Raw genomic sequence first — 25,103 nt, forward strand, 5'->3', positions numbered from 1 at the left:
ATCAATTCAAAGTTTTCGATTTCACTTTCATGTTAGATGTTGAACATTAATGACTATTTCACGAAAATACCGCACATGAACCGAAGACGGAAAATGAAATAGGAAATGACTTCTAGCAAATTATAATCTAATATAATAATAATCATAGGCTTGAAAAATTTCGTGTGCGTCGTCGTCGTTGTTGTTGTTGTTGTTGTACACAATCATGTTACGTTGAACATCGAATGAAACCTATAAAAATAGGTTCATAGATAAAGAAAAAGGGTGGCCCCAATTCAAACAACACATACACACACTATGCCATATATACACACAAGACCTTTTTCCACGGGGGCAAAGCATAATAATACACCGAATTCATGTAATAAAATTAAAAGAAATATATCTTTCTAAAGAAACCGAAAACAGAGAGAGAGAGAGAGAGAGAAAACCTCAAATATATATATTTTTTATATTCCGATATGACGAAAATGACAACGTTTGAATAGAAAAAACCATGTTATCGTTTTGATAGTTCATGCACGCACTTATGTTTTGGCATCATAGCGACAAATATAAGCGACGATATATAAAAAGTCCAACATAATAAAAAAAAACGTAGCAATTGTTTAGACGCTCTCTTTCCTCTAAATGATGTTAAAAATGGTGCGCAACCGAAATTTCTTTTACATTTTAATTTGTTGTTATTATTGTTAGCTGCTGCTGCTGTAATTCGTAATTCATTTCAGTATTTTATTTGTATATCATTTCGATGGAACTACGCAGGAATATGAAAGAAAATTGAAGCATGCGGACACATATTAACGAAGTATTCCGCGGAAACGGCGACGACATTCTCAAAAACCAAACTATATACATATATGTATAATGTACAGCAATAAAAATAGAGTAGTGCAGTTCAGTTACAAAGAGCAACAGCGCACACAATACTAATATTTAGAAGCAGTAGTAGTTTTTAAGTGGCAATATGTTACGGCCGAGAAACCATTTTGAACACATTGTTTCACATATTCAGTATGCGTTGCCGTGTATTGCTATTTCAAATTTGTTATATCTAGTGGTTTTTTTTCAACTTCTTTAATTTAAATGCTCTGTCGATTAAGCGTTTTTTTTTTGTTGTTGGCTGTTTTATTTCGTTTGTCGAAAATTATGTATGTAGGCCGACACTTATGTGTACTACATATGCATGTGAACAACTTAAAATGCGAACAAAAAGCAACAATAAAGCAAAAAAAAAGAAAACTTATTTGTTTAGGCATGGCACTGAACGTACGATCAGCATATATTTATACATTTATGTATATGCAATATATACGCGTATACTCTGGACTCGCTTGTTCGCTTTTTTCTTGGCCTGGCTTTGGCGTCGAATTACCAAAACGAGAAAAAAAAACCAACAACACATACATTCAAATCAAGGGTGTTTGTCTTTTTTCGGTCTAAATTATTTATTTTCAACATATTTTTGTTTTCTTCTCTTCGAAGAGCAAAAAAAAAAACACAAATTTTTATGATTTCTCGTTGAAGGAAAACATATGCATAACTGAGCAAATACATGGAATTCAACTTAATATTTTGTCATTCTCTATTTCTCTCTCGTTCGCTTCGTGTGGCTATCTCGTTTTTCTTCAAATCTGCGCCTCATATAGTCAGACGTCATTGCAATGGTGACATTACTGAGAGATTTACGTAAATGGTTGTCTTTGCAAATGTTCGGTAACCATATGCGCACATCAAACATTCAAGTGAATTTCAAGACAGTACACTTATGTCGAACATATCACGAATATCGTTCAAAAAAGTGTTTGTGTCGTTTTTTTCTGTCTCTTTCGTTTATTCGTGGCTTTGATGATGACCGCCAAAATAGAGCGCAACACAGCAGAAAATCAGCCCAGCAAGTTTAGGAGTCACATGATTGAAATTTTAAACATGTGTGATTGACGGTAATTTATGGATTTTGGCTTCGGTCATCTCATTTTAGAGATAATCAGTTTGACGAGAAGAAAAGGGTCTTCATTTTTTTTGCTCATCACTTTTCGTCCACGCTCTGAATTGATTTTTGATCTGAACCAATTGATATGGGAAAAAATGTAATTAACTACTTTGTTCCTCTCTCGCTCTCTATCTTTCTTTCTTTCGTTGTCATTGTTTGCTCAACTAATTCCGCACTATACATCCAATCGAACAGTTTCGAATTTCGAAGCCACACACTATTCTGTGTGACTTAAAAAGTATTTTGAATGAAATACGAACTATTGAATTGCAATAGACTTTTTCTCTCTCGCTCTCTCTCTCTCTCGAAAGAGCATTGCACATTCGTCCTAATCAGAAAATACCAAATCAAACGGTGCTTTGTGTTGAGGCGATAAACACAGTCGGCAGCGCACAGCATTATAGTTCATATTCAGAGATTATAGCATTAAGCTTGGATTCACTGTTTGGTTTTCGTTCATCCGTTCAAAACTTTTTTTTTCACTTTTCCCTTGATATTATGCGCTTCTTTCAATCTATGTATCAAACATAAAGAGCAACGATCGAATTTACGGCATATATCTTGCTCAACTCCGATCTGCTCTGATGAGATGAACACCATCCCGTATTTATGAGAGTGATTTTTTATTTCTCTTTCCCTTTCTCTCTCTCTCTCTCTCTCTCTCTCTCTCTCTGCCTCTATTTATTTATTTATTTTTGTAATCCCCAATGAACTTTGTTGTGTCGAATCTGATTTTTAAACGAACGACGCGAGAGCGATGTGAATGAGAGACGATAAAAATGACGAATATGATAATTACTGATATAATATGATTCTGTCCTTGTCAATGTGTCATCGGTTAATGGTTTTTAAACACAATTCTCATTCTCATCATCCGTTGTTTGTATCAAAATACCGTAGATAACGTGAATGTTGTTTGCAACAATTTCGCTTCGACATATACGCGCATACATATTTTTGGTTTTCTTTTTTTTTGTTTATCTCTTCTTATTGTGTATGGTGGGCACACGAAAATGGAATTTAAACATCCTAAATTACCGATATTATTAATAAGAAACGGAAAGAAAAAAAATGATTAAATTAAATGCTTGCGATTAAAATCGCAAAGAGTACTCAATACGGAAACATTTATTTTTATATAAATGTGGGATTGTTTTTGAGTGCCGGTTTTCGTTTTTGTTGTTTTGCCGTCCAAACGAAATATTTTGACTCTTTTGCACTCCATAACACAAATGTGAAATAAAAATAGATACAGAACACAACCATGAGCCATGAGTAAACTGATTAAATAATGAGAATGAGAAAACTTTATTTATTGCATATCCGAAATACGAGCAGATAAAATAAGCGGAGAGAAAAAGTGTCTGAAGAAGAAGCGGGAAGAAATTGTAGCAAACACAAAACTAAATACAATCAAACGAAATCAGCCATACTGAATAAATCTATAAATTTTCATTTTCACAATAAAACGCATAACTGAATCCAGTGTTCTTAAATTGATTTTATTCGCCATTCTTTCTATTTCGGTTCAAAAATCATTGTTGCACATTAGTAGCAAATCCACAAAATAATTCAGTTCGGGGCTTTTTTTCTATAGAGTACAGCATTAGTTTATATGGATGTAATTCGGTTTGAAATTTTTCGAATTTTGTATTCCCTCTTCATCCATCATGTTAATTTTCTCTGTTGCAAAACGCCGAGTGAGAACACACACACGCAGCGAGTACTTTCGGCATAGAGGAACAAATGAAGAACAGTCAGGCATAAAACCAGAGAGACAGAGCGAGAGAGAAAAAGTGCTCATGAAATCGATTTGGATGGAAATGCTTCGTCATAACAATACATATGCACGATATTCTCACATTAATTTGGACTTTATTTTGTTGTTGTTGTTGGTTTTTTTTTTTGCTGTTATTTTTTCTCTCTCTTGCTCCATTCTTATTCGCTGCCTACTCTAACTCTCAAATATATTCGTTCGTCAATATGCTAAGCCATCGCAGATATAATAGCAATAAAACAAACAGCACGCCAGCCATGCCATGCATGAAGGCAAAAAGCAACCGACGAAAGTAAAAATAACGCACATATAACATTATCAAAAATTATAACGTATCGGGAATGTTTGAATAATAGTTTTTAAATGAGATAATATAATAATTGGTAGCTGGGTGATGTACTTGTGCACGGTGTCCGCTCTATACGATGAAAGGGAGAATTGAAATATACTGCGACATAAAAAGAGACACAAAAAGAGAGAGAGTAGCGAGAAGCACCGTTTGCGCTGGTTTCTTGTCCATTGAGTACATTCGTACTTCAAATAATAACAATGTTAAATTCGTATTACGGTTTTCCATTTCTCCAAGCAAATTTGTGCTATTTTCATTCAACTTCTATTGTGACTTTATTTTGCTTCGTTGATAACTTGATGATATGTCAATAGCAATGCAAGTAATTAAATTCAGTTACAACATTTTTATTCTGCATTTTTTCTGCGTCTTGCGAAAAATCGACAATATCAAAGTAAATGTGATAGAGATGAAGAGAAAATGAAAAAGATAGAGAAAGTGGCAAAAACAAAAGACACACACATAGAGAATAATTTACAACACATTTTTAATCGCACATAAAAAACAAAATCTGTTGTTTTTTTTTTTTCAAATAAATAGAAAAACACGCGCAGATTGTTTTGTACGCGGCATTTGTGTCATTTCACGTCATGCCGATTATATAATCGACCCACTAATCTTACCTATTTTTCTTTCTCTTTTTCTCAATCTGTTGAAATTGATAATGCGGACTGAACTGCTTGAACCATCATCATTTTCTGGCAAAAATATATTCGATCCAACAATTAAATCTCGTTTTTACAGCGTTTGCGGAAAACTTTGAAAAAAGTTACATGGCACAACTCATTTAAACAGCGAACATAACTAGGTATTTTTTGGGACGTTGTAAAAATGTTCATTTTTTTCCTGTTATTTTGCCTCATTTTTTAAAAACAAAAATGCTAGCTTTAATTCGGTCGACTGGTAGTTCTGCTATTCGTTTTCTAGAGGGAAAAAAACACTCTTGATTTATGACGTCGAGAAAAAAGGCAAAGAGAATTAAAGTCCAAAGGTACAATAACTCAAGTTCGTATTAATTTTTGCGGTTAGAAAGAATTTTCTATGAATTTTGATGTTGTTAGAGACGATTCGGTATGTTTTGTGCATGTTCGTATAGTTTTTTTCTTCCTCTTCTTCTTGTACATGATGCACGCAAAGACAAAACATTTCAACAGAATTAATATCCCCTTACACACACAACTACACTATTTGGTTTTCGATCATGATTTTTGGGAATTTAATCGAAAACAAAAAAAAAACGAACGGTCGGTAAAACTTTATTGGAATCGTAACCGAAAACGATTTTCGGTATCTAGAATTTGATGATGATACTGGTAGATCTGCCTCTTAGTTAAATGAATCATTGAGTCTATTATATCCCGTTTTAATTACGAAAATGAAGATGAACAACAGCTCAACTAACAAGAGTTTAAGAAGAGAAACAAAGAAAAAAATAACAGCCACAGCAACAATAACAGCCAACAAATCCGAAAAAGTTGTACGATGGTGATGCGTTGTTTTGTTGTTTTCGTCAATCAAAGGTTCTATATCAAATTGAGCATATCATTTTAATCTAATCAGCAGGCACACCGATTAAAACCTGAACCGGAGCCTGAAAATAACTTTCTTGTATCAAAATTCAAGGTATATAAAATCTGTAAACGATGAAAAAATAAACGAACTCAGTATTTAATCTGAATGTGAAGCCGAAACGCCTGGATATGTGCACTGCTCTGACTATTTTCTTTTTTTATTGACCATTAAAAATAACAATGAAAATGACAACAACGACGACGACGATATCAGATGACGATAATACAATACTCAGGCTCTTTGGGTTTTAGTCTCAGTATTATTTTATGCATTAAAAACGCATGACACATGTAGCAAAGCGCATTCATCAATGCATTTTATGTATGTGTATTTTGTAAATCCTTGTGCATTCTATTCGTCATCGATGTCATTTAATATACGATATATCGTCGATCTCTGTTGCTCTTTCTCGCTTGTTGTTGCTTCATGAAAATGGAACACGCATTGGGCCCATTTTTCAAACGATCGGAAAGGAAGACAAAATGTGAAATATTCAATCTCATGTGTCATCGTGTGCAGTACGAATCAATGCAAAGGAATATGTCGCGATACCCAAATGGTGCTTTGACTTGGTAGAAAAATGATACACATGAACGATTTATTGGCCAAGAACTATTTCTTTTCTTTTTGGCATTTGCAAACGGATTGCTCGGTTTCTCTTTCTCACTCGTTCACACTTTTTCTATGTTCTTTTGTTTGCACGAAGAAACGAAACGACAAAAAAAGAACCCGAATAAAAAAAAACTGTCGTTTTTTCATCAGCAGGAAAAAAATTCGTTTGCTCAATATTTTTTTCTTCTTTTTTCTTTCATATTATGATGAATTTCAATGTGCCGAAAATGTGTGGCATTCGATGCCGGTTCTTATAAGCTGGAAAGAGTCGTAGAAAGACGGCGATAAAAGAAATGAAGATCCAGTTTTCAACAATGAGAGCAAAATGTTGTATCAATCGACATTGAAAAAAAAGGTACCATCCATTCGCGATTAAAGTGTATTTCACTTGAAACCATCTAAACACATGTAAAATAGTATGTGTGGCTGTGTGCACAACAGTGACAGCAATAATAGCATCAGGAGCGGCAATACCACCGTACCCAGTATAATATATGTTTCGAAAAATGTTGCACAAAAGCCGAAAAAGGGATTCGTTTTTCTGGAAATCGAAAATGAATGTAAGAGACAAGAAAGCGAACACAGTCTCTCGACTCGAAACAGGAACACATATTTCAAAAAAGTTAACACAAAAAAAAAACACTCTAAGGCAACGGCATACCGTTGTCGAAGAAACTATAACAATCGACCGAAGGATAGAAAGAGAAGGTAAATAAAATGAAAAGAAAATATCTTAAGCATCTTTTCCATTTCGGCCTGGTTAGTCAAACATAAATATTAACTTTGTTTGGTTTCAGTATGCCTCTCTCACTCTCGGTGCCTGTGCCTGTGCCTGCATATATTGGGTCCAAGCGTGAGTATGTGTATATGCACTCCCAATATAAACATACACTTACACCGCGCGCACACACATATTCACCGTACCAACATACATGCACGCACTCAATACTGCTTATGTATATGAATCCATACAAAGCTATTGTTAGATTACTCGTTCTTTCCATTATATGCCACTTCATTGTTTTTCCTATCGAACGTATTATTTTTTTTTCGTGAGTGAACAAAAATATGAGTAATGGGAATTATAATCACCATGCGATTCGTCCAACCTTAAAATGCAAGCAGCTTTTTTTATTTTTTATTTAGTTTTGGTTTTTAAAGAGCATTTAGATTTTTTTTGTATGTCTATTGTTTATTTTGTATTCATCTCTTTTCTCCGCTTCCAGGCCTCGGAGCATACAGAGATGTTACTGCTATTTTCTATTTCGTATTACATTTTCTATCTCTTTCTCTCTCTCTCTGGTCTGTCGTCTTGTTGCGTTGAAAACGAGATGATGTTGCTATATTGCTTTTTATCTTGTTAATAGTTATTATTTTTTTTCAGAACATTTCAAGTAGATAAAAAAAGAGTATTCTCTCGCCCCGAAAAGTAAGTAATCGGTAATGTTTGCTTTCTTCGTTAACGTAATATATAGTAATTCTTCGGAATGTTTGTCTCGATACTCCTCCATTTCGGTTATTTGTTTGCGCTTGTTCGCTTGCTCGCACGCATATACGGCTTCAATTTTTGGTCCTCAGTGGTGCTGTTGGCTACAGAAATTAATCGAATTTCAAGTAGATTGTGGGTATATGTATTCATTCGATAGTAATCATTTATCGATGAAACGATAGAGAAGAAAAAACGCATCGACTGACAAGAAGAAGAAAAAAAGTGTATGGATATTGCAGCCAAAAAAAATATCAAAAGAGCAACGAGATGGTTGTCGAAAAGCAATGCTCGCCAGGCGTCATTAAGAACTTAGCATTTCTCTCGTTTTATGTGTTTTCCGCTCTTAGCCGTCAATTATCTTATATATGCATGTATATTGTTTTCACACTTATTCAACCGTTGTATTTTCTTTTGGTTTTGCTTCGTTCTCTTCCTGCTCTCTCTCTCTCACTCTCTTTCCTACTTCTCATTAAATGAAGCCAGCAATTTTCATTTTCTATAGTCCCTGAATTTCTCAAGTAATACCACTCAAAACTCCTGGCGGCTGCTGCTGCATCATCAACGCAGCTTCGTTTTCTCTACAAATATTCAAAAAATTAAGTTTTAATATTTCGTTTTCTCATCACACATTTCTACCTCCCGTATCGTCGTCAAAATCAAATAAAATGGGTACGCTTAATAAATTACTCCCGTCGCAGTTGCAGGCCAGAATGATATGAACTTTGTATGCGCCGCACAAACATAGATACACACTCACATTTACACGCATTGTGTCTGGTTTGCTTTCAATGCACAATTCATTAACTATTCCTCGATTTCGTATTCATACTGAAGTGTACAACATAAAATTGTTCGTTCAATAGTATCAATAATATGAATAGCAATAACAACCCTTCTTCTTTTGTGATTTGAATTCAATCGAGGCAAATGTTCATTCGTTAAGCATAAAATAAGTTTTTTTTTTTTGTTGAATTTTATGGAAAAAAAAGAGCGAAAAGAAACACGCACACCACGAGTGAAAAGGGATCTAAACGGAGCTTGCACTAGAGAAAGAAAGAGAACGAAAATAAAATGAACAAGATATCAAAAGAACTCAAGCGACAACAAAAAAAATCGTCGAGCTAAATACATATTAACATTCTAGAAGCCACACAGCACCGATGCGATTCGAATTCAAAATTAATATATATATATATAATATATATATCTATACGTATGTGAATTTTATAAAATTCTGTGTACAAACAATATTTTTTCGTGTACTATTCAAATACCATATAACTTTTGATGTCCAATCAATTCCAATCCTTTTATCCATCGTGAATTTTGTTGTGTGTGCGTTTTTTCCCATTTCTTTTCCTTCTATGGCGTGGTCGATGACTTTGCTTCTGTTACAATATGCCGCTCTGTTTTTTTTATTATTCTTATAATTTATTTTTCATAGAAAAGAAGTGAAGACAACCGAACGGAAAAGAAAACATTTCGTTTTGTTATCATAACTCAAACTATGAGCCGAGAAAATGGATTCCAGTTGCTGAACATTCAAACACTAACATCGAAAATGTAAAAAATTTGGCGTGTACCATAAAAAAAAAACTTAAAATGTGATAAACTAAACAATCGAAAATAGAAATTCATCCATAAAATTAAACAGACCGAAAACATTGTAATATTTCATTTGGTTTTTCACTCTCTCTGTATTGCTCTCAGTCCTCATTGAATGAAATGCAAACAACACTTGCAAGGAATTGTTATCGCAAAACATGATTTCGTTTGGGGTTTGGATACGATTGGAATGAGTCGAGTGAGGAAAAAACCGCACACAAAAAAAGGATATATAAATAAAAACCGAAACCACGCATTCAACATTGAAATTCGCATAACAGAATCAATGACCGATTTGGTTGGAAATTTTTATCACTTACAAATCCACATAATATTGTGGTTGATAATTTGTGCCATACACACAAAATCATACACAATTAAGAAAAGTAAGAGCGGAAAAAAATCGACGTGAAGATTTGTGCCCGTTAAATTCATCATGTAAATGATTTGTTGATTAAACGCATTTTGTGGCACCGTGTGGCTATCACAAAATTTTAAAATCATCACATTTTTGGCGCATTGCGTACATTGTATAATATGTGTATATGATTTCATTGAAGAAACTCTGGCATAAAACTACAATGTTATGTCTGTAATTTGCAGATTGAATTAATCAATGTGCATATTGTTTCCGTTTGAAAATTGAATATTTACATTGTCATATCAACATTGAGCGAACAAGCGCGCGCGCGCATACACTCACACACATACACATCCATACAGAGATTGAATGGAACGTGAAACAATTCAATTAAGCGACCGACGTAATTATCGCTGTTTTTTTTTTTTCTCATTCTGTGTGAAAAGAATGGCAATTTGAGAAAGACGGACACAAAACTAACTGGCAATTGTTTTGGAAAAGTTTCATGTATATATGTATAGATTCTTCCGAAGTATTTTAATTGAAATGACAACATTTCATATCGAAAATTCTCTCAAACGAGAATGGAATGTGCCGGCTTCGGCACTCTCTGATATATATTTATAATAATATGGTTTGGTTTGTCTTTAAATTGTCTGAATTTCCGAAATCAGTCGCATACATTTGAATCGGCTTTTAATAAATGTATTTCCAAACTCATTTCGAATCGTAAATTCCACATATACATATATAATGCATATAATGTGATGCACGAAAGCAAACGTTAATGTTAACATTTGCAGTAAATGATTAGGCATTGTTTTCTCATGCTCACAAATGACATATGATTCTATTGTGTGTATATGGATGGCTGTGATTATGTGCATACATCGTGTATGCATGTCGGGTGCAAAAATCGAATTAAAATATATTTTAACACAATGTAACTAACTTTTGTAACTAGCATTGTTGATGCATGGTCGATATAATTTGACATTCTCTCTGGTGAGACCGAACCACATACTAAATCTTTCTCATTCATTTCTCGTTCATTTCGTTTGGCTATAGTTTGTTGCATTTGTATATTTGTTTGCTAGTTCACTCGCACTTTGTGCATTTTCTCTCGAATGCAACGCACATCTTTTGATTCGGTCGTCATTATGATGCGCAGACATGAATGAAAAGAATTTATAACGTAAACTGCATGGTGCCCCCAATCTATTCCATTCATACGTATTGAAATTGCAAACATTGTACAGTACACACTCATCTAGTATAATCTCTCGTTCACTCATTCGCCCAGTATTCATGATAAATATGATTTACTCGTGAATTTATTATTACTATAAAATGCAATATCCCATTCCAAAGCCAAAGCATTGAACAGTTGCATAAAAACTCATTGTAAAATAATAGGCAAAGTAGAGGCGACGACGCATATACAAAACCAGAAACGTATTTGAACAACAACAAAAAAAAAAGAATTGCTGCAGAAAAGAAATGAAATGAATTGTACCAAATTCAAGAATTAAGAAATGTGAATTACATTGTCGCATATGGTGCGGTTGGTCTTGGGGTGTATAGATGTGTTCGTGTACGTTCATCAAAGATTTAGAACAGAGAGCTACTTTTTTCCGCACACAAAGAAAAAAAACAGAATCGAACATAACTGAAGCGAAAAAAAAGTTGAATGAAACAAATAAAAGTAAAAATTCATACATATTATCATAAGCTCAAAAGAGATAAGAGCAAAAGTCCATAAAGTACACATTTTTCACTCGATGTCGGTTTTTGTCATTCTCATGATATTTACTTTTGTTCGTTCTCGCTCACTCTCAGAGTCTGAGCTGCACACAGTCTTTTCTATCACCAATCCGGCTGTATCATACTGTACGCGCAATATTTTTTTATTGCAATTTTTTATGGATTATTGTTTCCATTTAAACGTTTATATGCTATTGTTGTATAGTACGCACAAAAGTTTGCAGATACAGAGAAGAGGAAAAAAAACACACATACACATATATATAATATATATTGCGAATGTGTTTTTTTTTTTGTTATTTTTTCTCTCTTTCGTTCGATATTCATTTGGATTGGTTTTTGTTTTCATTACTGCGCACAATGCAATTTATTTCATATGCTTTGTACGTATATGGTCGGTTCGTTGCTAATGCTAAATTACCTTGTGCCAAAATTTGACATCATATTGTTGCCTATTTTTATGCTGGCGTAAATGACTTTATTGTTTTATTCGATTTGACAATAAATTTTATACAATTGAACCTTTTTTCCCGTCATTGTGATTTTACTGAACCGAACGTGTTGCACAAAAGCGCACTATTTGGCCAATTTTTTTTATTGATTTTTTTTTTTTGCTGTTGTTCGCACTATTTGATTTCAGTCATGTCGAATCGACTCATTTTACATAATTATTTCGATTGATTTCATGGTGATATTTTTGACATAGATATGATGCCAAACATCGAATGTGATATAAGAACCGTTGCCTCTAATTCATTCAGTAACCGGTTGAAATTTTGTACCATATCAAAATCGAGACTGATATGCATTTTCATTGCTATTTTTTTTCTCATTTCTCTCTCTTTCTACTTTTTCTGGTCGTTATATTAGTGTTGAGAAACAACAAATCTGATTCAAGATCTATCAATTTCGTCACAGCATCAAACATAAAATTTAATGTTGGCGATTATAATGTGGCTGTGTTTGATGTGTCAGGATTAAATCCCTTTATTTGTTCTATTTGTACCAATCGGAGATTGAGATTCGGTATTGTTTGACATTTTACACTGCTCGAAACCGGAAAGTAATAAGAGTATCTAAAATTCAATAGCTAGACTGATTAAATACCAGTGTGTCACAGTTTCAAGGGATTTGAATTATGTATACACGTTTACATTTGCTTTAATTCCATACGTAATTCTCTCTCTATCTCTCTCGTTCCATCATTTACCCCGTTCACTTTAAAATGTTATTGCAATGTGTGTGTGTGTGTGTGCATATGTTTTTTTTGCGCAGTGTCTCTCAGTCGCCAGTCTGTAAAGAATGCGTTCGTGTGCACTTAGAAATATGTTTCATCTCTCTTTGTCTTCAAACGTACAATATGCATATGGCTTAAGCTTTTTCTATATATTTGCTGTGTGTCGATATTAAGCTGCTTCCACTGTAAGGTCTTTTCGAATTGAAGGGAATCTTTAAAAAAAAAATCAATACACGTGGAAATGAAATCCAGTGAAACGTAAAACTTAGCCATTTTGTTTCTGGCACATTGCATTCTCTGCTCATGCTTTAAACACCATATCGATTCCAAGACCGCATTCGCTCAAATTCGTAATTTGTACACAATTGCCGTTCCATTTTCAAGCGTTCCGTATCACTAGTCAAATCAAATGTCAGTGGTTAGATCATTAACGGCTTTACATTTTCATTTCGTATTTTCGAGTTGGTCTCAAATCGATTTCCTGCATTAACATCGAAACAGAACTGAAATTGAACATAACAACAGCTACAAATGGAAACTAAATTTAGTTGAAGAAGAAGAAAAAAACCACACACACACACACACACCATATAATACAATCAAGATCGACAGAAGAAAAAAATTGAGTATTTACAGCAAACATTCATAAAATTGTGATGGTCGTTGTTGCCGTTGTCGATTCGTTGGTTGGCTCAAACTAAATAAATAGTTTCTTAGTGCAGACAATTCAACTTTTTCAATCATTCAAGATTATTTGCTTTTCGTTAAGCACAAATACGGACGAATTGAGGGAACTGATAAACAGGCGGATATTGAACGGTGTATTATATTATTATTATTATTTTTTTTAATTCTTCTTCAAAAAAGCCACCGTTTTTTGATCTGGCCTGGCCCTGAACTCTACAAACAAGCACAACAACATTTAGTAAAGGTGGTGGCAATGGCCATATCACTATTGTGTATTCCACATGTAGTGTGCCTACATATTCGGCATATCGAATAATAATTAAAATTAAACAATTTGAATTTATTTATTTTAATCTGCATATTTTGCTCATTAGAAACTTTCGAAAATACCAGAACTGAATGAACTTAATACGAAACATTTTACCAAAACAAAATGAACAAAAACGATCAAATAGTGCGCACAATTTTCAGCGACAAATATGCGTTTTTGCAAAAGTGTGTTACTCGTTAAAAAAAAAAATTATTCTTTTTTTTTTGGGTAACATTTTTTGTTACATACTGTCATCATCATTATCGTCGTCATCATCAATGGCATACAGCAAGAAAATCGTGCACATAATGTACATGTTTCGCTCACATCTGTCTACATTGTGTCGTCTTCAATTTAGTAGTTAATTCATTCGAAATATGTTCAGACTGTTAAAATGCAAATCGTAATCGGCTTTTGTACCATCAAAATGTGTGCTGTCGAACGACTGGAATGTCGATTCAATACAATAAAATATCATAATAAAACCATAAACAAAAGACCAAAATCAAATTTCAAACCTAAATGGATTGGACGATAACAATATTCCAATAATGACGCTTATGTTGGGTGATGAGAGAATCGTTTATATCGCTTGATGTGTGTATGTATGTGTCTTTTTTTCTCTTCTCAACAACAGCTCTACTTTCGCTATTCAATGATGTACACAATCTGTATGATTGCTGCAGGTCTCGAATAAAAGCGCATATAAGGTACACTTTCTATGCAAACAGAGCCCAGAGTATTAGGCCCATTGTGAAATGCATTTTCACATAAATGTTTCGGAAAGATCTTTCGATTTGTTGTGTTGAGAAAAAAATTAGCACCTTTTGGATCTCTTGCCGAAATGACAACTAATGAAATGCAATTTCGTCCACATAACAAACAATATTCAGCATTGTTATTACAATCGAAAATGCATTCAACTATTCAAATAGTCCTAATCAAATGACCTTTTTGGTCATTCGTACGTGCGTCAATACGATTGTTTCAATTGCCCGTCGATGTCATCGTTAACACCAAAACTTGGTTAGCTCTATACAATATTACTAGTGAAAACCTATTTTTTCATTTCTCATTTTTTGTGTAATCAAATGAAAACACTACGAAATATCAATTTTATTTCAACCAAATTTCTTTAACTCATGATGCATTTTCTCTTTTCATGTATTTTTTCTTCTTCAATGCCCACAATTGTATTTTATAATGACAGAAACACTGTTATTTATTTGATCAATTTTATACTTTTTCTATGAAAAAGTAACAAAAACGGTCAAACAAAACAAAAAGTCGCACCTTTTGAAAACAATGACATTCTCTCAATGAAACAGAAGAATATATTCAGGGAAAGATTTGAATGGTGCAAAACAAAAAGTAATTAAGCAAAAAAAAAATTGAAACAATATTCTATGGCTTGAATAAGAGTTGTAGATATATGGAAATCGCATAACTAACCAGTTACATCAATTGATGTTTACGATTTCAAAAAGAAACGTGTTCCGTTTGCGCACGTTGTCAAGATATTGTGCTAATAGATATTATTTATAAATAATTTTAAATTCTATAGAATGAAAACAGGTAAACCAACGTTCGTTGTCATTCGTTTCAATCGTTTGTACTTTTATTCAATTCTGTTTTCTTCTTCTTCGTCTCTCTTTCAATATTTATTAAAGTTCTCGTATTTTATTTGCACCAAATCGGTAAATTATATCATTTGAAAAGGTTTTAGTTCTTTTTATTCTCCGGCAGCAAGTTGATTGCCTAAAAAAACTGATTAAATTCAGTAATACCCTCGCCAGATTGGTTGAGTTATAACAGCGAAAGATGAGCAAATAGAACGATCGAGTCCGGAACTCTAACAAGAACTTGATTTCCACAATAAAGTGAAGCAAAAACACCAAACAAATAAAACAAACAATTCGCTCCAATTTCATGCATTTTCTGTGAAGTAAGTTCTTGAATGTTATTCTCGAACAAGTTTTTCTCCTCATTGTGAAAATGAATATGGATGAAAAATGCTCTTTACTTGTTTATATTAGATGAAGCAAAGTAAAAGAGAGAAAAGAGGAGAGAGAGAGAGAAAAAAACTGTGGCTCATGACCTTATAAAGCGCTAGGGCGATAGACAGTGACATTGTTCAGTCAAAAAGAAATTGAACGGACACACAGACACAGTATTTTTTTTTCATACGTAGCAACGACGAAGGTAGCACCCAAAAAACAGCTGTTACATGCACAAGTATGAACAATAATAAGAGAAAATTCCTGTTTCACATTGTATAGAATATTTACAGCTTCTCAGAATTATACAGGTTTAAGCGATTGAGTTTACAACGAGTGAACTGCCTAAAAAGACATTGAAGAATTGAAGTTTATTTTGCTGAGCGCTTTGATTCTTTCTCAATTTTCGTTGTATATGCTTATAAACCAATTCTAAAAGTCCTGTTCCATGAATGCAATATAAGCTGAACACTGCACTGAAGGATAACAATACAAAAAGATATGGTGAAACAAACAAAAAAAAAAACACACACACAGGCAACAGCAGCAACAACAACAACAACAATATCTTCAGCCACACAGCATACAATCAAACTGCTTGCTGGGTTGAAGGAAAAAAATTTGTTATTTTTTTCTCTCGAACTTTATTCGTTCATTGTTTGAGTTTAGTGTTCATTCTGTTTGCATTTTCGACCTTTTTTCATAAAAATATTAATTATCACATTGACAGCGTCGATTCGACACACTTGGGAATGGGGCATATTCGCTGAAAAAGACATACACACATAGTGGTAGTATTACACACATAAAACTGAAATGATGCGAAACAAAAACAATCATAAAAGCAAGTAACTTCTTCTCAATGCTCTAATCCAGGAAGCAGCTCATTGCAACACGATTCTCTTTGTTTCAGTATGAGTTGAAAGAAAGAAAAGGAATATATATTATGTTTATCGTTGTATATACAACGATGACAACGAAAAAGAAGAACTTTAGAAGAAGTAGAAGAAAAAAATTGATAGAACAACGAATTTTGCACAATCTTTCTCATTTTCAGTTTGTTTATTGTCACTCGTTTTGCATTGTCTATCGCTTTGAATAGAGAGTTCAGACGAAAAATGTTTCGAGTGAGCAGTTTTTTTTTTTTCTCTCGATGAAAATGAAGTAAAGTATATGATACAGAAAAATAGCAGCATCAACAACAATCTAAACAGAAACATTTCTCGCTTTTTCCACTTTCAAAATGACATCGGTTCATATGACTTTTCCGTATAAAATGACGCAAATTTTTTTTTTCGAGCGTTTTACTTATATGCCTTTTTTTTGTACGTCGATAATATTGTATCGAAATTTCAATGAAAAACCATTTTGTAGCCACACGAAATAGAAAATAAATTTTGAGCTAAACAAAAATGACATGAAATGAATTCGGAATTAATGCTGAATAGAGAGCAGAAAACAATTGAATCAACCAGCACATTTAAATCGATACACACAGTGCGTTAAGATTGAAGGGGAAACGGCATAAAACCAATTAGGTTCATCGAAATAAATAGTTTTGTCCGTGACGTTAATATTCGATACATACGATACAATTTTTTTTTCTTACACCATGCACCAACAAAAAGCGACGCTTGAATAAAAATTTGAAACCGTAACTTCGTACGATATTGACATTCGAATTGGCGTGAATAAAAAGAACAACATCATATATTCACATTTAGTGAATGTAACACACACATCCATTGAATAAATAGATGTATTGTATGTTCAAATAAGTCACATTAATTAAATAAAACTAGATGAAAAGATTCTGGGCACGATTCAATCAAATTGAATCATTGTATTCGAATTTTGGTAGTAAAAGTCCCTGCAGACAAATAACGAGAGCATGCAATAGACAGAGAACAAGAGATTCACTCTTTTGTGTACTTGTGTATGTGTGTGTGTGTGAGAGAAAATAAAAAAAGCTGAATGAGTACGTGAAAGATCGAGCGAATGAGTGCACATATCATTGGGCCCATATGTGCATGTCATTCGACCGATATCTATGTGCTTCCGGAAATACACAATCGTCGACGTATCTTTTACTTCGGCTCGACTACTCGCTTAATTCGGCTCAACACGAATTGTTTGCATATCTAATTTCCCAAATTAGACGTACTTATAAAATCTGCGTGTTTGCGCGCAACGTTTCTTTTTTTGCTCTTCATCTGCAGTACTCGTTTCACACAATGATGAAAATACGATGAGCGAGCGGCATCATATACATACAACATATGCACGCTTTGCAAATACACGATCCGAATGGTGCACGAATTAATGTTTAGAGCAATCGAAATGATATGAATACACATCGAAGGTGATGACGCTGTTTCACAAACGCCAATATGTTTCGTGTGTGCATACTCATTCTATTGATCTATCTGTCTTTAAAAAAAGGTTTCGCAAGAAGAAACACACACAAAAAATGTTTTGCGTCATCCTCTGATCAGCTGATCAATGTACACTATGTTCATATTTATTTTTACTTCAATAACAATTCAAATGCAATTTCAACATTTTATTTCAGTTGAATTCGAATCTTCGCTCAATTTAATTGCATCAACAAAATATGCAACGTCTGTGATAATTGTTCCCTTTTTTTTCTTTCTCGCGAATTCAATCGCCTGGATTTGTTTTCATCACATTGTAATTATAAAGTTAAAAGTGTTTCCGACTTTTTTGTTGGGGGGTAAGTTTTTTTAATTGGTATCATGTTTGCAAATGGCATTTTGTAGATATTGAAGTCGACATCGATTCAATTCACACAACATAATGATTATCATAAACTGTGCATGTGAATATTGTCCTTGAATGCATTAAACGTCTGTTTTCAGTGTGCACATTAAAAAATCTGGCGCTGTTATTTTCGAAGTCATGTTCAAGAAAGTCACTCACGTTTTCAACGAGTACAAAATCCTTCGTGGAATGCTCTCATATGCAGTACTATGGCCAGTTGGCAGTTTGATGGAACAGACATTGGTGGAGAAACGAAACTGGCAAACATACGATTGGAAAAAGTGTTTAAGGTGCGATTTGAATGTGCATTACATTCTATTTTTTTTTCTTCACATTTCCCATCCAATATTCACGTAACTATGAAATTTCAAGACTATAATAATTTCGGCTCTATTAATACAATGATTTTTTTTTTTATTATTCGTGGGGCACAGATTTAGTCTATATGGAACGCTCATAATGGGTCCAACAATGTATGTATGGGTACGAACAGCAAATGTAATTTGGCCACGGTCGGGCTTTCGATATTCGCTGTCAAAGGCAATTACCGAACAGTTTACAGTGGATCCAACTTTAATATGTACGTTTCTGTTTGTGATGTCTATACTGGAACAAAAAACAATTGACGAAGCCAAAGACGAAGTGAGTCACCATACAATTCATACGAATTTAGTTCTTTTCTTCATCTTTTTGTGATATTGCTATACATATTTTTTTTTTATTTGTTAATTTGATTCAGTTCATTTATCCAAGCAAACTTCTGTTTTACAGGTTCGCAATAAATTCATAGATACATACAAAGTCGGAGCAATATATTGGCCGACAGTGCAAACGGTATATATACATATTGTTGGCTCGAATACAGATCACGTAGACTCGTCTCTAACTATAATAAAACATATATGTATTCTCTTTCTTTTTGGTTTCTTTTTCTTTATTACATTTTCGATTTCTTTTAGATAAATTTTACATTCGTTCCTCTGAAAAATCAAGTGGTTTGTACGAGTTTTTTTAGTATGATATGGAGTGCCTTTTTAGCATATGAAAAGCATCTGAAAACAAAACTGAAACAACAAAAGAACGAATGAGAATTAGTGGTGGACAATAGCCGTTCAATAAATGTTCGATGATAGTATGAGAATGGGACGACGACGCTCGGTGGCCACAATTAGAAATTAATTAGCAGAGAATAATTAAAGTTGTATATGCCAACAACGACAAACACGATGATGATGACAATGACAACGAGAACGACACCGACCATTTCATTATTCATTGTCGATATCATAAAATTACAGGCAATTTTTGATGAAGCGGAAATGAATTCCGTTCGACTCTTTGTGAATTCAATCTTTTATTGTCATTGTGTGTGCGTTTTTTGTTTTTCTTGTTCTATTGATAACGTTAATTGTATTTATAACGAAAATATCAAAAACATTATTTATTTCAGGTTCATAAAAAATTCAGTTTTATTTATTATAAACTATTTTCTTTTGCATATCTCTTGGATGTCGATTACTTTGAAATTATAATAATAAATGATTTTCTTTCATTTCAAATTTTATTTATAAAAAAAAAACGAGATTTTTTTTGTTTTGTTTCATTTGCCGCAACGATGAGAAACTCATTAAATAAAAACTATTTTCAATTATTATTATTATTTGATTACCTGTCCCTGCAGCTAAAGCGACTAATGCCACATTAAGTTAATGATTCATCGAAAAATGCTTACAATATCTATCTAATCGGATAACCACTAGCGACTCATAATATATCTTTTTTCGATTCACTCGTTTGTAATATTATTCTCATTTTCTCGTTCATTTTTTTTTTTGGGAATCATTATTATGTGAAACGATGCGATTTTTTGTTTGAGTATGTTTTTTTTTGTATGTGTCGTTTATGTATAATTAAAACAAAGGCAAAACGATGAGAATACTTTTTTTACAGAAAAAAAAAATGTCTATCTACAGACAGAAACAGTTGTAAATGTGTAGCCGTACTTCGATTTGGTGTTGGTGTTTCACCTGCTATCGTTTGTCTTTGTTTCGTATATTAAATTGTCTATCTTTTGCTTATACAATTCGCAAGTTTCTTTCCACATACACCAATCGATGCTACTAAATGCTAAATATTATAAAAGATTTTCATTGGCATACAATTCTTCGAAAACTAATTTTTGTATTTTCATTCTTAAGCGTAATTTTTGGATTGGAGGCAGTTCAGACATAAATGGCTGTAAACTTAACAAAAAATGATAATCATCGTTCATAATTCGGTCACCTATTTCTGATGCGTCACCCACTGTCAACAAATCCATTGGCGTTGAATTGAGAATTCGCTTTTTGGAATTTTGTTGCGCCTCTGGCGATTGCAGTAAATTGGCAACAACATTCTCTTCTGGTATTGGTGATTCGGTATTTTTTCGCTTTTGTTGGTGTTGTTGTTGTGATTTTTTGGTAACATCAAATGTTGCTTCCTGTTTGATGGAGTTCACCGCTTGCACATCTGTACCGCCACGTTCAATTACATTATAATCAGCTGCAACATATGAATATGAATCGTATACATCGAGTTTTTGTGAGCCATCCAATGATTTTGAATTTCGTGAACGCATATGATCGGCTAAAATAGGCATAACAAACAAAACATTTTTTAAATGGATAAGCAAATTAAGAAATGTTTATTATCAATTCATATTTCACGTCGTTTGAACTAATAAAACACAGTAAATCAATTTCAATTAGGATACGAAGGGGTGGTGCTCTTGTACTCTGTGCACATATGAGAAAATAAGCTGTCGCTTGTTATTTCCTGTGATAAGTCTACCAATGCAAACGTACGATGTATGTAGTATGAACAAACGCTCACATGCATAGACACCGATTGAGACAGAGAAGAGAAAGACGAAGAAGAAGAAGTGGTCGATCGTCTCTTGCACTGAACGGCTCTTCATTATTTTGCTATTTAATGTATTCTGTTGGTCTGTGGCTCGTTTCTACTCCTCTTCTTTGTGTATATGTGAACGCGTATGCATCGTCTATATCGGTTTTTGAACAGTGTGTTGTGTATGTTCTTCAACACATTGCATTTAAACCATGGCACATGGCTTTACGCTTGCTTTGCTTTACTCTGCCTCACTCTCTTTCTACCTCTCTCCCTCTCACGTTCTCTCGTCTTCTTTTATGAACACACATACCATACACAAATGTGATTAAATCGGTGCCGAAGCGAATCACACAAGCGCATTAGTCGTTCAAACTGAAAACACATTACATCTTTTGAATGGTAAAACATTTTGTACGAGTGAGCACAACAAGAGAGCAAAATAAAAATATACCCCAAATTGTAAAATGAGAAACGGAAGTGATTTGATTCAAGTTCATAACGATGAGATTTTAAATGTTTTGATAAAAAATTTTTATGTGAAATCAATAACGAGAAAAAACCAAAATGTCAATAATACAGAGAGTATTTCTTACCTAAGAACAGGAGAGATCGATAATGTGTCCATTTTGATTCAAATTCATGTGGTTGCATTTGCTGTTCACCGGCTTCGTTGCGCGGAATGCGCTTAATTTCAACTCGAAACATGTCTCTCAAACCCTTCCACTTCGCTTTCAAAGTTGGTACTAATCGAATTGAACAAAATGACGAGAAAAAAAAGCGTAAAATCAAACATAAGTAATTAGTATTGTAGTCACAATGACCAATGAGCAAAAACACAACAAACAATAATAATAAAACAAAATAATATATTCAAACGAAAAATGGATAATTCGATCTTACTCGATGCGCCAAATTTCTTCGATAGGCTTTCCCACGTCGATTCGGTAAGCGATTTGTTGGAACCACAGTTTCGATTCCATATAATTGGCTTGTTATAAATGTCTTCGATGAATTTCTCCGTGTCGATGCCTGACATCCTGATCGGCCCGTTTTCTCTGTCTATCTCTGTCTTTGTCTGTCGGTCTGTCTGTCTGTATCAGTCTCACACTCTATGCCAACGCCAATCACAGATTGTGTGTATAGTTTCGTCAAGTGTATAAAATGTATGTATGCGAAGCTAGGTGACAAAAATTCAATTTAGACCAAAATGACTGCAGACATAGGAATTTCAAAACAAACAACTGAACTGAAAAACGAATTTTAAAGTGTGTTTAAAGAAATAAGTTGAATGTAATACGAAATAGAACCACTGAGGAACGGGAAAATGTACGATATTTTGCAAAAAAGCGTTTGCATGTGCAAGCGATTCTCGCTATACTAAACTGAGAATCGTTTTGGTGTATTCTAAATGGTTCTCTCTGGTGATCAGAGCAGTCGGAGCGAATATAGCTGTGAATGCGGCACAGGCACACGAAATTGTAGCTGGTATTTTGTGCATTATTTTTTCTTCTTCTCTGTGTTCTGTGTCTCTCTCTCTTTTTTTTTCTTTCTTTTTTTTTCACATTCTGCTCCTTTTTTGCTCCTACATTTTGCTCTGGCGAGAATACCAATAGCGTTTAACATTGTAAAATCGCCCGCTTCTCTTCACCCATACACACATGCCATTTGCATTGGCATCGGCAGCGTCGACATCGGTCGCACTAGCTAGCAGCTACATTCTGCCAAAGCGGCACACTAGCAGCTTTAAAATGTCTGCTTTGCAGTGTGATGTCGTATCGGCATTTTCTTCTTTCTACCTCTAAAATGAGAATGGCAAAGGAAAGAGAAGAAATGGTAAACGACGACCGGCAGCATACAGCAACACCAACAAAACGAACAACAACAACAATACGTACACACTATACAACCAGCAAAAACAGCATCAGCTCAGCTCGCATTCGAGTGTCTAATGTGAAGCGAATTTAAAACCAAAACAAAATGAACAGAACACAGAAAAAAATATGTGTGTATAAAAAGGAACGGAAAAAACAAAACAAAACGAACGAACAAAAAAAAAAAATAAGAACGAAGAAGCAAGCATAAAATGTGAAGATTATTATTTTCGCTTTCGGCTTGTTTTGCATTTTTCTGTGACTGCATAGTGCACACACATCGAACGTACAAATAACAATCCATATACAATACTCATCATGAGTAACTCATGCTCTTTCTCTATCACATAGCATGCATAGCCTTCACTGTTGTTCGCAGTAAATTGTATGCCATAAAAATACATTTTAAGCGAGTTGAGCAGACAGAGAGCGAGAGCGATTGGCAAATGCGAGTGCGAGTGCAAATAAAATTTCACAATGCTCGTTCTTGCTATCATTGGATGTGCGATTGTGTGCTGTGTGCTGTATGTTCATGAGTAATATGTGTTTGTGTGCATTTGAAGAGTTTTTCAAAGGCCACTGAGAGAAACAGAATTATAATGCGTGACGTTTTGTCCTATATCGATTTGGTGTTTCTGTTTTTCGTCGAATTGCCTTTTCATAATTTTAACCAAAGAGCCGTTCGCGACATAAACGGCTGTGTATAATGTGTTGATGTTGATAACAGAACAGCAACAGCGACAATGACGACGACCACATCGAATACGATGAACGAGCCAACATGTGCACGTAAAATGTCGATATAAAACCGTATTATGATTTCATGTGAACTGTTTGAACCCGTAGCTACTGCATTAAGCGGATAATTCGTTTTGTGAACACTGAACACACAAACGTACACCAGACATATTTATGCTTTTGGCCATTGCCATCCCATACCATACAATCTGCTGTAAGCGACGCACTCGCATCGGATTTACCAAAGAATGCGTATGTTTTGTTTATACTATTTATGTGTGTACGTTTCTCTCTCGCTCGCTCTCTCTCTCCCTCTATCACACACACACTTTTTTGTTAGTTTCAGTGTCTCCCTTTTTCGGTGTTTTATTAAAATAAAAACATATCCTTTGTAATTACCTCTAGTCAATGTGCGGATCCGAAATTAATCGTTAACGACGTAGCATTGCGTGCTGTTTGATATTAAATTTACTGAATTAAACTCATCCCATTTGTCCATCATTTTATCATTTGGAAACGTAGAAAACCGAATACCGCACACACACTGTTTTCCTGAGAAAAAACTCTTGAGTCCAGAGATGTAATGAACACACACACACACACAAATGCTGTACAAAAATATATACATCAACAATTAGTTTTTGACACATTGACCCAATTTCAATATCCATAAAAAATAATTGAAAAATATATATATTTAACACAATCAAGTTCCGAACTGATGTCACAATTTGATAAAACGATACCTTTTACATTCGATTTCACCGAAACGATCGGACCAAATTTCATAAGTGACTAGCTTATGGTTCGCATTACGAACGAAAGCGTATTACCATTGGCAAGATAATTTCGATGATAGCATTTTCGCATGTTTCGAACGGAGAAGTAATTTTGGCATATGCGTTATGTATTGTACGTATTATTCATTGAACAGAAATTCAAAAGGTATGCCATTTTTTTGTTTAATTCATAATTATAATTTGATTCTGAAATTTTCCCCTTGAAAAAAAAAAAAGAGTAATCTTCTGACACGCTAATGCAGTTTGATTGTACAACGAAAAATACATCGCA

At 33.9% G+C, this 25,103-nt stretch overlaps 2 protein-coding genes across 4 annotated transcripts; one reads left to right on the forward strand and one right to left on the reverse strand.

The window, feature by feature from the left end:
* The first annotated feature begins 7,711 nt into the window (after nucleotides 1–7,711).
* Nucleotides 7,712–20,008, forward strand: LOC116338615 (protein sym1). 3 transcript variants are annotated; one of them, XM_031764002.1, is made up of 5 exons: nucleotides 7,712–7,732; nucleotides 18,633–18,887; nucleotides 18,969–19,176; nucleotides 19,306–19,368; nucleotides 19,494–20,008. In XM_031764002.1, the coding sequence occupies exons 2-5, from the start codon at nucleotides 18,673–18,675 to the stop codon at nucleotides 19,620–19,622; spliced, it is 615 nt and encodes a 204-aa protein (XP_031619862.1). In that variant the 5' UTR covers nucleotides 7,712–7,732; nucleotides 18,633–18,672; the 3' UTR covers nucleotides 19,623–20,008. The 3 variants fall into 3 exon arrangements, with proteins under 3 accessions (XP_031619862.1, XP_031619863.1, XP_031619864.1); XM_031764003.1 differs by having other exon boundaries at nucleotides 7,715–7,732; nucleotides 18,633–18,824; nucleotides 19,494–20,007; XM_031764004.1 differs by lacking the exon at nucleotides 7,712–7,732 and adding an exon at nucleotides 18,337–18,487.
* Nucleotides 20,009–20,357: 349 nt separating this feature from the next.
* Nucleotides 20,358–22,808, reverse strand: LOC116338617. The gene is made up of 3 exons (XM_031764005.1): nucleotides 22,324–22,808; nucleotides 22,017–22,166; nucleotides 20,358–21,159 (listed from the first exon to the last, which is right to left on the reverse strand). The coding sequence occupies exons 1-3, from the start codon at nucleotides 22,457–22,459 to the stop codon at nucleotides 20,669–20,671; spliced, it is 777 nt and encodes a 258-aa protein (XP_031619865.1). The 5' UTR covers nucleotides 22,460–22,808; the 3' UTR covers nucleotides 20,358–20,668.
* Nucleotides 22,809–25,103: the final 2,295 nt, after the last annotated feature.

This window comes from Contarinia nasturtii, unplaced genomic scaffold (assembly GCF_009176525.2).
Source record: "Contarinia nasturtii isolate CC-2019 unplaced genomic scaffold, AAFC_CNas_1.1 Cnas_scaffold_414, whole genome shotgun sequence".
NCBI lineage: Eukaryota > Metazoa > Arthropoda > Insecta > Diptera > Cecidomyiidae > Contarinia > Contarinia nasturtii.